This window comes from Patagioenas fasciata, chromosome 2 (genome assembly GCF_037038585.1).
Source record: "Patagioenas fasciata isolate bPatFas1 chromosome 2, bPatFas1.hap1, whole genome shotgun sequence".
In the NCBI taxonomy this organism is placed as follows: Eukaryota; Metazoa; Chordata; class Aves; order Columbiformes; family Columbidae; genus Patagioenas; species Patagioenas fasciata.
The window spans coordinates 91,725,072-91,738,937 of record NC_092521.1 but is presented as its reverse complement, the minus strand read 5'-3'; the positions used below and the strand labels follow the sequence as shown (position 1 = coordinate 91,738,937).

The following is a 13,866-nucleotide window of genomic DNA, read 5'->3' as shown; positions in this document are numbered from 1 at the left end:
TTCTTCAGGCTGTTGTTCCCTGTATAATGCTCTCTCACCTCAAGCTGCATGTCCGGGAACTGTTAATTTTTTTTATTTAGTACAAAAGAAAGCGAGGGAGCGCAGGCATTAAGCTTCAAGGTATCATTTTTTGTACTTTTAGTCTCCTAGCAGTATCTCAGAAAGTGAAGGAAAAGTTCTGGTTCCCCAGGGTGTCATTTACAGGGGCAAAAAGGTGAATATCTTGACTTCCTTGAAATATGTTGACAAGCTCTGAGAGGTCCCAGCATATATCTGAATTTGGAGGACTAGGTGGTTCAGGATTTTATATTTACGGTGATCTAAAAAGTTGATCTGAGACTAGAATGTACCACTATAGAGCAGGGGCATTTGTCAGCTGGGCAGGCACCTCAAAGGTGATTTATTTTTACAGATGCAACATTTGCTTTTCTCAGTGGCCTCTGGACCGCTGTGGGGAGACACTACCTCCCTCTTCTCATGGGAAATGCAGTTCCTGGCAGCCTAGCTAATGCATCTGAGGGCAGGATGTTGTGATGCTCAAAGCAGGGAAAAGGAATGTTCTCCTTTTTTATTTTGGACATCACCAATCTATTTTCTGACACCCGTGGAAGCCCCATTTGGAAAACATTCAGCAAGTGTTGAGGATGTGCTGTACTCCAAAGCACTATGGAGCAGGCTGGTTGTAGATCCCTGCCTTCTCCAGCAAAATGTGACTGCCAATCACTTGTTCTTCTGACAGGCCTGTGCTCTTGGGTCAGTGCCTCCAGCTCAGCGAAAGTGATGAGAATGTGCTCCTATGGAGGCTAAGTCAAAGGATCCTCTGCTTGAGTTTCCTACTGAGAAAGTCAGGAGCAATGATTTTGCCTTCTTGACACTGTTACTGATCAGAAGCAATCTCTGCTGAACATAAGTGGGAGCAGCAGGACTTCAGGAGGCCAAAGGATGGGCCTCCTGGTCTTGATCTGGAACACAGCCACTCTGGCTGACCTCTGAGCTTTCTCATCTGTCTTTTCTACCTCATACCAACCCAAAAGATGCTGTGAGACCTCTCTCGTCAAAGAGGGTGGGTTTTGTCTCAGTGAGAAACCTCCATGGAATCACGTTTCCCACCATGCCATGAAAAACAAATCCTCCCCTTTGAGTATAATCTAAAATGGCATGTTTTGATTTGGAGATGATTCATCTCCATAAAGTAGGAGTTCACTTACATCTACAGGTGAAGGTTAATAAAAATTCTATCTCTGGTCTATAACAAAGCCCTGACATCTGCTTGCTGTTTCCTTCTAACTCCCTGACTCATTTGCAAGGGGTCTGGAAATGGGCTGACTCTGGGTTGCATTGGGTTGTTAGAACACAACCTATCAAAAACACCATGTGGAGTATTACATTGGCTTGCATCAGTTAGTAAATATTTTATTTGAAATACTGCAAAAATTTTGGAGACTTGGCTAGGTAAAAAAAAAAAAAATTAAAAAAATAATAATTTCAACTGCTCAGTCTAAATTCTGTGCCGCTCCTTTGATGGGAGCAAGTTCAGTCATCTTGTAGGAAATGTGCAAATACCTGCTACACTTTCTGGCTGTGTTTTGTGCTTCATTCGAGGACTTGCATCTGCTCTCGCATCAAAGGTCTGTGTGAGGTATTATTACCTAAAACACAGCTTTTGCAGTGTTTTGAGGCTCATCTATCTCCTCTGCACAAGAAATGAAACAAATAGATTATGTTTAAGCATCACTGATCCTCATAATTCATTTTTTTTTACAAGTTAAGTAAATGGTTTGTAAAAAACTTCTTGAAACTTAGCTGGAAACTCTGAATTGACTGACAGTGAGTGAACACAGACTAGAGAGAGGCACCTGAGAGAACAGAACATGGATTTTTTTTGAATGTGCACCAAAGGTATGTCCCCATCATTGCTTCTGGCCAAGGAGACATTTTTTAAGAAATTAATAACTTTCAAGGTGGAAACTAGCTTATATCTGAGCTACCACTATCGTTCTGTGGAGCACTTTGTCCTGTAACAGGAGGCAAAACCTTCACAAGTTAGACCATCTCTGAAGGTGATACGTCAAACCTGAGCATTTAATTCTTTTGCCTTTGCCTTGGAAAGGAGTACATGTGCAATCAGAAATGGTGTCTGAGCAGATAGGCAGTGTGAATGGAAGCAGTGTGATCATTTGCAACTGCGTGAGAATACTCTGTCAGACGTGTGATGGGTGGATACATTTTGGGGCACTCAGGCAGGATTTATAGGCTTTGTTCATGGCAGTAAGTGTATATACATGTATGTATATATATGTAGAGAGAAAGAGAGAGGGGTAACAAAAAATTACAATATAATAAAGATGTGTTAAAGGCATTCTTCCAGCCTGTGTTGCTGAAAGAATGAAGGAAACTAAGTTTTCAAACAGGAAGCAAATGCGTGATTTTCAGAATAATGAGTAAAGAAATTGTGTGGGTTGAAAACATCTTTGAGGATTTGAACAGCTTAAACCTTCCAGTGCCTTCAAAGGTGCTCTCGCATCTACCTGGTTATATTTAGTTTTCTCTATCTTTTTGAAAGCCCGTAAGACAGCTTGGTGTTGTATCTCCCTTGGTTTTCCCCGGTGCAATAAGTGGTACTGGCAACTTAACTGCACAGCCAGTGCTAAGGAAATGAAAGCCTATTATTCTTTTCAATTTTTTTTTTAAGCTGTAGTGATTAAATTTAAACAGAATAGTTCATCTTTCCTTACACTAAAAAGGAAATTTCTCTTAGATAGCAACAATTTATTTATTTATTTTTAAAAATTTATCTATTTATTTACTTTGCTCAGATAAGGAATACCTTACCTGATTTATAATTTACAGTTTGGGGCATTATGGGAAATTCTTTTACAGAAGATATAGAGTGAGAAAGAGGAAGGGAGCAGGAGAACATCAAGTAAATTTAAGACCGACCTGGTAAATCCGGGTCAGGTGGTCACCAAGGGAATAGCTTTGAAACTAAATAAAGGAACTCTTTTTGATGTGAGTAGATGAAAAGAGTGAAAAAGGGTGAATGTCATTTACCCAGCTGAGTTCAGTTATCTCACTGTGTACAGTGTATGACACAAATACAACAGAAATAATGGATAACAGTAATAATCGTAGGTAACAGATGGGAGATCTTGATATGTTTACTAGTGTTATAATGAATGTTTACAGAGGCAAGAGTTGCAGATCTATATATTCTGCTTGGTCACTTAGTTAGCAGGTCTGCTTCTCTGCATCGCATTCTGACGCCATTGTTGGTCTGGGAATTGCCGCTCAATATGGTTAAAACTAATGATTCCCTGCATCTCAACCATCTAGCCTAAGGGGACTTGTTCCTTCCGATAATTATCATCAGGGAGCACGTGAAAAGTCTCCGGAGGGCATGCCTGCGACAGGAGGATCTCCTTGATAAATTTTGCAGGCAAGACCAGTGTAGAACAAAGGCAGATATCCAGACATGTCCCTGAGAGCCGGTGGTATCCCAGATAGTGTGCATGGGCTCACAACCCCCAGTGGCTGCTCTGGTGGCATCCCTGGTGCCATTCCTCTGCTGAGAAGAGTCAGAGAAAGCACAGGAATAGAGTGAAAGAGCAAATATTTACAAAGGCGACACTCAAAAGCTGTTTTGGACCTTCGTGCCCGGTAGATATTTACTGTCAGTCTTCCTTCTCATTTTTTTTTTGTGGTAGCACCTGGAAACCTTCAACAGTGAAATGGGCCTATGTGAGATGGGCACTGGACAGAGGCTGTGTCCCAGGAAGCTCACAGCCTAAATAGAAAGAGAGTAAGATAAGAGGGGAAATGGTGAGTTAAAGAGATGAAGATAGTTTGGGTGAAAAAAATCAAAGCCATCCTTTGGTTGTGGGACACCTGTTTTCCAAGGCACTTGTGTAACTGCCACTGGCCATGATGGGAGGAGCAATCAGCCATTAGATTGCTTCAGATGCCTTTTTTCTTTCCTGTTTCTCTCCTCAGCGAGTGCTTTTGATGTTATGATCAAATCAAGCGAGTACCTGAGCGACCTGCTGGACCAAGCCTCCTTTCATTTCTTTGTGACGGCACGGATCAATGAAACGGGGAAGATTCTGGCTATGCAGAAGGCAACAGTCCTGGAAATTCCCACCCTGCGGATCAAGGTAGCTCAAGCCTGTGGTGGAGGGAAGTGACCATCATGATGTGCAGGCTATTCTGTACAAGGCTGTCACATTGACTTCTGGGTTGGAGGGGTGTATGTGTGCGTGTGTGCACGTTAGACCTTCAGTCTAACGTGGCCCTTATAAAGCCGTGGCTGACTGGAGTGTGTGGGGGTGTATAGGTGTGTTATAGACTCTACTGAGTATCCCTACATTGAAGTCTGAGGCTGACAGCATCTCCAGTAGTAGGGAGCTGAAGTGATCTCAGTGGAGGAAGGAGGGGAAAAGATCTGAGAAACCTGGAGAAACTCAAATGGTGAGAGTAATGGCTCACTCAAGTCACTCAAGTCCTTAACTACTTCAGAAGTCCATTATACTTAGAGCAAGACAGCACAGAGGTCTCTTACTGAAGAATGACGGGCACTGCTATTGAATTTTCTTGGAAAACTTCTGCAGGTGTTGTGGAAAGTTTCTCCAAACTTGTATTGGGCAGCACCGATTTGAGACAACTTGAAGGATTTCAGTGCTTTGCTGCCACTCTGTCGATGTTCTGTCAGTGGAGTTCCTCGTGAGTTCAGGCTTCTCTGCAGATGGTGGCATGGTACCTATGAAAATGCAGAAGTGTCATGTTTGTGATAGGACAAGGACCCTATGCCATATGGCAAAGGCAGGGCTGAGATTGAGAGTTCTCAATTCATAATTGGGCATCCAAATAAATTGCCTCATTTTCAAAAGCACTGAACCTTCATCTGCTTTGAATGATGTCATTTGGTTCTGCTTTTTTCCTAATATTAAAAAAAAAAAAATCAGAACACCTGTTCAGGAAGCTTTATGTACACAGGAATGCAGCTTCCTAAAATTCAGGACCTTGAAAGAAATCCAAGTTTATAGACCTTTCTCCCCCCTGTATATTTATTTGCACCAATGTTCAGGATTCCATAGAATATTTTATGTAGTACCTGCAGCCTTCTGCAGAAAATGGTTTCTAAAAAACATAGATCAAAACTACAGTGAAATTTGCAAAAAAATGCACTCAATTTAATGGTCTGCAGAAATGTCATGATGATCTAATCAGATTACTGGTATTTTCAAACAAAATATTTCTGATTTACTGAGCATTCTAGAGGACGCAAACAAGACACACAAACTCTACTACAAATACCTGTCTTCAGTAACCAAATTTTAAAAGCAGAGAGTTCTTTCCATTCAATACTTAAAGCAGAATGTCTTATACAGCATCCCCAGTTCCAGGTTCAAATACTTTGTCCTCCCTGCTGTTATGAAGGAAGAATGTTTATTGCATAGGATAAGTTCTTGTTTAATAGCCGTGTTTTCTGGTAAAACTGAGTTTGGCTCTTCTCTGCTTCTTTGTGATGTGTAAAAATATGCTGAAATTTTAATAGCTGTTTTTTTTAAGTGTATGTATATATACCTATGTATTTATATAGGAAACTTCGTTTTATTTCTTTTTAAGAAATTTGAGGAAGCTTATCTCCCTAGTTTTTTTTTTTTTTGTCAGATTTCTTCACTCAATATGACTGGCAGACTAGAGTTCTTAATGTGAGAGTAAGAGAAAAGAACGAAAAAACTTATTTCTCCTCATGTCTTTGGATACACCTTTGATCTTACTCTATTGGTCTAAGGAGACTGTCAGAGCTAACAGTTGACGAAATTATATCATATTCTAATTTAGCTTGAGACTAGGTTACAAAAATAGGCTCAGCAAATATAATGCATATCATGGTCTCAGTTGCACGTGTAGAAGTTCAGGATAATTTTGAATCCTCCCATGTGACAGTGATCTTAAATGAACAATTGGAATAAGGAGGACATAAGACCTCTAAGTGGGCTAGGAATTCTGAAAATACCACTGGTGTTGTCGTTTTGTAAATTCAGGTGTCCAAAAGTTGTTGAGAACTTGTCTGTGGGTATCTCATCCTTTACTCCGGCCAATATATCTGTATTTGGTGCAGAGTGATCCCTGAGATCAGAGTCTTTCCAGCTTTTTGCAACTGTCATACTCCATAAAAATTTTCAGTAGGGCTGCAGACCCCAGAAGAACACCTTAAATTTATTGACAAGGTACTTGTTTTTCTTACTTACCTTCCTCAAGATCCTTTAAAGTAGTCCATGGAGCAGCTGGGATCTGCAACCCGTAAGTTGAAAACCCTTGCCTAAGCTTTTTATATTCTGTGAGAACGATTGTGTTTCTAGGAGGAAAAAAACAAAAAACAAAAAACCAAACAAAACAAACAAACAAACAAACAAACAGACAAGAAAAAGTACCCAAGCATGTAGAATTTGTTTAAAAACACATTCACTTGATGTTTTCCAGGTGGTTGTACTGCCAGCGCTGATGTGAAGGGACAGACAGATCCTTTCACCTGTGTACTGTTAATACACATGGAAATCAATGCAATCCCTGTTCATTAGTCTTGCACTTTAACATTTTTCAATGCAAAATGTATTGCTTTTTTGCTATGTAAGGTTCTTGGAGGACAACTGGCTCTCAGATCTTTGCACGTGCAGGGTTAGAAAACCTTCAGAGCACAAGAGGTGGTTGCAAGGCTGGGCGAAGATGGGCACAACCCTTTTGAGGGGTGCAAGCAATGTGACCTAGTGTTTCTAATTTAGGGTAATAAGACCTGCCTTTCTCTTCTAGAGCTTATGTCCAGAGCAGGCTATCCACTTCAGTGCTGGTAGGGAGCCTGGAGAGGGGGGTAAAGTCTGGGAGAGAGGCCCCCTCAGCTGGACACTCAGCTCCAGGACTGTGCATGCAGATTTCCACTTTTCCTATGGAAATTAGGGCCTACCTCTTGACCTGCTATGTGACTTGAGGGAAAATTGCAATGGATAGAAAAATCTGCAGTGATACTCATGGGCCCATCCAACAATATTTTTCTGGCTAAGTTTCTCTGCCTCATGCTATTTTGCTGTGTGCTCCATTCCACCTCCTCTCCTTCCTTGCAAGCACCGTGTCTTTAACTCCACAGATTTCAGCATGGGGCATTTTACTATTATCAGCTTGTGGAGCATTGTCTTTTCCTTGTCTTGCAGACCCAAGGTGAGATGGTAGCTGGTAAAGAAATGTCTGTGACTGTGGAATTCACCAATCCCCTGAAACAAACCCTGGAGAATGTCACACTCCGCATTGAGGGACCCGGCGTGCTGAGAACGATGAAAAAGGAGTTCAGGTAGGGAAGAAGAAAACACAACAGCACAACTAGCTGGGAGTTTGCCCCCTGCTTGCTCACAGGAGAAAGCTCACAGGACACAATAAACTAACGCAGTGCTGAGTGATTCAGTTCAGACACTCTCTCCTTACTTTAAAATTCAGTGCACGGGGGACCTATAGGTCTCAGTAGTCAGGAGTCAGGCTGTCCAGAGAATCTGTGCAGAGAGACTGTGACAGTGTTTAATCTGTTCAGTACCAGTGCTGGAGGAAGGGGTAGTGGTTGTGGGTAGTTGCTAATGCAGCCTGAGTTTACTTTTTCACTGTATTACATTATTTTTAGCTCTTGACAATAGCACCTGTGAGCCGCTATCACAGAAAGACAGATTTATCCTACACATGAAGTGTTTACTGACACTTGCTTAGTATGTGCAAATCAAGTCCTGTGCTGTTTTTCAAAAAGGGCTTTTCTCCACTCGTGTTAATCACGATTATACAAGACATTCGGGTACCTCAGATGATCTTTGCAAGCTTATGCCAAGACACGAAACACGTGTCAGATGCAGCAGAGCCTGCTGGGACAGCTGCAGCAGGTCTGTGAGCACACAGGTCCTCCCAGCAGCACAGCTGCAGAGGGCTGCCCTGGCACAGAGGGGTGGTTCCAACACAGGATGCTCCCAAGCCTCGGGAAAGGAAAGTCCATCAACCACTTTCATTGTGCTCAGAGTTGCATCTCACACTGAGTGATACCCATACGCTAAGCAAGTTGTTTCCTAAACGCTCTTTCCATTTGAGTTCAGTGTTATAAGCTCAGTATTAGCCAGTTCCATGATATATAACTGAGATCTGTGGAAAATTTTGCAGCCGTTACTTAGTCCTGGGCAGCCAAAGCAATGTTATCTATCATTACCTGCACTGATGGTCCCCAGGTGTGTGCAAAAGGAGTTTGAAAAATTGCCTGTACTTCAGCAGCTGCGTAATTGTCAGCATTATCTGCAGCCAATAAGGGAGGTCTGAGCCTGACTGCACCTGGGCCAGGGATAAAAAGATCAAAACCAGTCTCCAAAGTGGAGCTGGATAGAAAAATGACTGTGAAAGGGCATCATACTGTGCTTGCTTTGTGCACGTGATTTGTCACAGATGCTGCTGAACACGACTCAGCACGGCCCACACGAGTTACACAAGTTGCAGCAATAGCCCTTGTTGCTGCCCAGCTGTGCCAGCCTCCCCTGTTGTTCTGCATGCTTCCCGATCCAAAAGCTGCTGTGGGCCAGCTCCAGTCTTCAAGGATGCAGAAGTTGCCAGGTGCATCAAAGGCACAGGAGTTAGGGAGAAAAATGATTCATAGAATAGATGTAATTTTCCTTCAAGTCACCATGTTTTCCCCTTTTCAGTAGTGCCCTTGACATAATTTCAAATGGAAATGGATCCGCTTAGTCATTTTAAGATTGAACTTCTATGAGATGAATGAAGGCTGCAGGTTATACACACGAAGGACAGACCAGGGGGGCAGTTGTAGTTTATTTAAATAATAATCCCATTTGCCTCTGTGCATTCAAAGTGATAAATGGCTGTGGTGTGGTGATGGCTCAGCATATTACACAGAACCATTCATCACTGAATTCTCTCCTGGAAAATCAGATTAGGGTGGCTTTACTCCATTTGCAAAGAGAATTAAACTCATTCTAGGCTTTCTCCACTCTTCCACTGCTTCCCTGTCCATCATGGACTGTCATATAGGGGATGTGTCTTTGCAATTCTTTGTGGGGATGAGACTTTTGACCTCCTTGTATTTTTAGGGTAGCTTTTCTGTGTCACTTGGGTGACTCCACAAAAGAGCTGTATGTGATCCAGCTGATGCAACATTATTCTGGGAATGAAGTGGCTTGAGGTCCTCAGTCTTGATCATTTATAAAGACTATATATATGGTGATATTTAGCTATTAGCCTCAGACAGGAGGAGCATGACTTATGGAAAAGCCTTTGGCAGCAGCAGTTCCTACATGGGGCATAGTCTTTGCATGACAAATGAGAATTAACCTGGCAGTGATGGATAGTGTTAAAAGGATTTTAACCAAACATGTATTCACACTAGCAGGTAAGTCACTTTAGATATTTCTAGATATCAAAGTTCAGCTAGTATTAGCACTTGTAAAGAGAAGCAAATTGGTTTAGAAGTAGGGCAGTACAGAAACAGGAAAAACTGTGTTGGGCTCTCCAGCACATCCTTTGTCTTCCTGCACACACACATATAGATATAACTACATATATATGTGCAGAGATGATAGCCCTGTAAATTAGTGATGGTAGTGCTACCCTCTCTCAGTGTGGCACTGTGAAGATGTGGCCTGGAAACCTTCATCCTTAGAGAATTTGGGCCCCAAGTACTCAAGAAAGTAGACCAAACCTTACTGTTCAGCAGATTTGTATAATATCCTCTTCACTTTCCATACAGAGAATCCCTTGCAGATCATTCCCATAAACTCTAAATTTAAAAAGGTGTTTAACCTTGTGCAGCAATTGAAGTCATTGCTTTCTCATTCTATCATTTGAGTGCCCATTTGGTGGAGCAGGCAGGTCAGCTGAGGGGAACAGCATGTCTCTCATTAAGAACAAAGATAAAAAGAGGTAAAACACTTGCTGGAAGTGGTCTGCACATGCTAACTCTGAAAATATGATCTTCCTCTACTTTTCCTTTTCTAAAACTGGGTACGTGCTCCAAGGTCCCTATGACCGTGTATGCAAAATGCAGTGCTAGTCTAAGCTAACTTCTAAGAAGCTAGAATATCTAATTTCAGCAGGGGCAGACCTGCACTGAAACAAATATTCAGGTGAGAGGATCCCAGGTTAGCTTATTTAGAGCTAATTAAGATTTCTTGTGGCAACTTGTGCTAAGTCTGTGCAGCCATTTCTGTCCTGACCTTGTCATAAGACATGGCATCTGAGAGCCGAATCTTCCCAGATAAGAATTTGAAACAGTGACTAAAGTTTAGGTTTACTTTACTCTCAGTTTATTTAGTTGTTTGCAGAATACCATAGCCATGTAAGATGAGAACACTGGCTAAATTCATAATCGACTTACTTAATGCTGAGGAAAAGAACATTCAGTTTTATAAATAGAGTTCCACTATGCTACCTTCTCCTTTGGTTCCTTTGGAGAAGCTGTATCCTGACATCCCCCAAACATAATCAATCAGTATCAGCCTTCAAAATCTGCACGCAGAACATAGTGAAAGCACTAAGAAAACACAGAAACCCAATACTTGAGGCTCTCTGTGAATCTTGATTGTAGCAGAAATTGAAAAATCAAGAGCAGCACAGAATATATTTGCTTTATAGTATGAGTTATCAAGAGTCATACATGATGTAAAAGAGTAACTGCTAACAGTAGGAGTCCCAAGAACACTTTGACTTATTTGTATGGACATGAAGAAGTCATTTGAAGTGACCAGTGAGGAGATCTGCTGATGTTGTAACTGTGACAGGGTGGTTCAGGATAGAAGCTGGTGGAGGGGCTCAGCACCTCATCAGCACTGCATCAGGTTTGCATGGGAATTCCCTAGACATTTTGCAACAAGAACTTACTTAACCGTTTAAGCAATCACCAACAGGCTACAGGCTATGATAAACACGTAAAATGGAATTATAAAGTAGAACAAATATGTGCTAGCTATATAGAAGATCATTTGTAAAGTGATTGTGGGTAGAAGTGACAGCAGACAGAAGAAAATGGATTCATTTCAGAAATTAAAATTTACCTGGAGGAAAGGCTAGAAAGGCTTTGACAGAGTCAGTTCTATGAGGTACAGAAGATGGAGGGAATAATTTATAGGACACTTATGAGAATGAGTGAAACATAAAAAATTTGAAGTGTCTTATACTGCCTACCTTCAGTTTCTCCAGTTGTGGGTCAGGTTGAGAGCATCGGCCAACTGATCCTGATATTGTTACTTTTCTTCTTCCTTACAGGCAAATCCCAATGAACTCTACCGTGATCTGGGAAGTAAAATGCATCCCGAAAGTACCAGGGTTACGAAAGCTGATTGCAAGCCTAAATTCTGATGCTTTGAGGCACGTGTATGGTGAGCTGAACGTCCAGATTCAGAAACCATGAACAAAGGTCCTGCCTTCATTTCTCATTTAGCTGTATTGCAAAATATCACATTAGGGAGGGAAAAAAAAAATTAAAAAAAAGTGGAAAGCTACTCATCATTAATTTGGTCATCCTTGTACTGAACAAAATTTGATAAAGAAGGGTAATTGGTAAGATTAGGGAGAACTTGAAAAGGCACCTGGATAGCGAATGATTTAAAATTAGATACATGTAGTTAAAGGCAATTCTAGGCCATATTATTCCTATAGTTCACTTGTATTTATGGTCTTTTGCATTAGTGCTGCAAGGGAATCTGAAAAGCTCCGTTCACCATAGTCTGAACTTTAGTTTTAATTAAGGTCTGATATTTCACTGAAAAGGAAAAAGCAAAAAAAAGCCCAGTGTCATAAATTCTTAGACTGAATTACACAACCCTGTGTTAGATCATTCAGGCTGCAGTAAAAACAGGTATTTCTAGCTAAATGGACTACTTCATCTCACAGTATTATAATTTTCCAGTTCATGGAGAGCTTACTTTGCTGGAAGCATCTCTCAGGCTGTGTTATCTCCAGAATATTCCCAGTTCTTTTTTTCCTCTTGCTGCTCTTTTTTTTTAACCCTTTCACATGTGCAGGCACCTACACATACTCACTCCTGTATTTCATGTGCTCATCCGCAGTGTTGATACACTGTTTTTCTCCCTTTGCTTGATGAAAGTCCAGAGTTTTACATGCCCTTGCTCAGAGTTCATCACACCAAACTTGCATTTCCTGGTCACATCTCATGAGTTTGGTGTGGTCCGTCTTCATCCTTTTCTGCCTTCTCTTCTGAACCTGCCCTGTAGCCCCATTTCCCACAGGTGTGTGTGTTGGAGGGTTCACTGCCCCAAAGCAGCTCGGGCTTTCCTGGCTGATCAATGGGGTGAAGGAGAGACAAGCAGAAGGGGCAGCATGAGAGTCTTCTCCTGCCAGTCCCATAAGCCTAGCAAATATCCTGCACTGGAGCTGCCACCTGGGGATGAGTTTAGACTAAATCATGCCTGAAAGTTCCCAGGAAACACAGCTGCTGCAGAATGAAGTCATTTTAAAGGAGCAATCCTAGGAATATCCAGGGACAACAGCTCAGCTGGAAAGGGAGTAAAGATGTAACCTGAGAGTCAGAAACTCAACCAGCTGGGCCTGCATCCTGCCTTTCTCACAGCATATTCCTCTGTGAGGTGCAACTGGGCCTCCCAAGGCATCGCTTCTCTGAGGACCTTCTGGCTCAGAGGTCACCCTGAATCTGTGGTTCCCATTAGTCTTCTGTGCGGAATACTGCTCCATCCTAAGCCATGTACCCCATCATGCTAGAGCAGCAGAGGGTATGCATGTGTGTGTGTGTGTGTGTGTGAATTTCTCACGTCCCCTGAAATCCTTCTCAGGATCTTTACCCGTGAGGCAAGGACACACATGCCACAAGCTGTGGCAATTCTTCTCCACTGGCTATAGTGTGTAAGTGCATGTCCTGTACTAACAGCCCAGGTGAGCTAACTGAGCTTCCAAAGAAGGAGCCTCATGCTCATGAAACACTGGGGCTTTATTATGCTGTGTATGGTTGTGTCATTTTGTGGTTTTATTGGTGAGAAAACAAGGGAGGTGACTTACTTTCTGCTCCTCTTCTTGCCACACGTTGGTTCTTGCAAAACCTGTGAGCAGCTGTTAAAAATAAGAAAGTCCTGGGAGGGGAGAAATACAGGCTACTGTTTTGCTAAAGTATATGGAACAAAGCAAAGATTCATACCACCTCATACGCTCAATGAGTACTGCTGGATCCAGGAACAGCAGACTTTTGGGGGCTTTCACTTCAGGCATGGGCATACACTCATTTTGTACAGCTTATGTGACCACATTAGAAACTCTGCATGTCAAAGTCTCCCATATAAGTCCTCTGCGGTGCAAGGAACTGAACAGTGTGTTGCAAATGCAAGGTGAGAATCTCTGTTAAGTAATTAAGCAGTGTCACCAGAGCCTACATCTTCTAATAAAATTATCCTTTTTTGCTCCTGCATATAAACCTGCTTTCTATTCCAGACTTTTTATAACTATAGTGTAATAAGAATTTAAAATAAAGCACATCTAGTTTCACTTGTGTCTTTTGTTCTGTATTTTGATTTACTTCTTTATAGTAGTGCTCTTGACACCACTCCCTGCATCTTAATTGTAAAAGTTAAAAAATTTGCTTCAGAACCATGCTTATAAAGCTGCCTTTTTTGGGGGCTAAGGAGAAAACCCTATCTTTACCTAAATGAACTAAAAACCAACCAACCAACCAACCAACCAAACAAACAAACAAACAATTTGCCTTTGTTTTTCCTTTTGTTTTAACAACCGACTACCCAACGCCTTGGAAAAGGTGGCAATTTCCAGAGCACATCACAGAGCCAGCAAAGAGAATCCCCAGATTCCCCTGGAAAT

General features: G+C 41.8%; 1 protein-coding gene across 2 annotated transcripts in view; it reads left to right on the top strand.

Annotated features, from left to right (window-relative positions):
• The window catches only part of F13A1 (coagulation factor XIII A chain), a 62,151-nt gene extending 48,610 nt beyond the window's left edge, over window positions 1-13,541 (top strand). For both annotated transcript variants that reach the window (XM_065830986.2, XM_071804548.1), the window contains 3 exons: window positions 3,991-4,151; window positions 7,206-7,342; window positions 11,290-13,541. In XM_065830986.2, the coding sequence (XP_065687058.1) occupies window positions 3,991-4,151; window positions 7,206-7,342; window positions 11,290-11,434 (443 nt within the window). In that variant the 3' untranslated portion in view covers window positions 11,435-13,541. The remainder of the gene's footprint in view (window positions 1-3,990; window positions 4,152-7,205; window positions 7,343-11,289) is intronic.
• The last annotated feature ends 325 nt before the right edge of the window (window positions 13,542-13,866 follow it).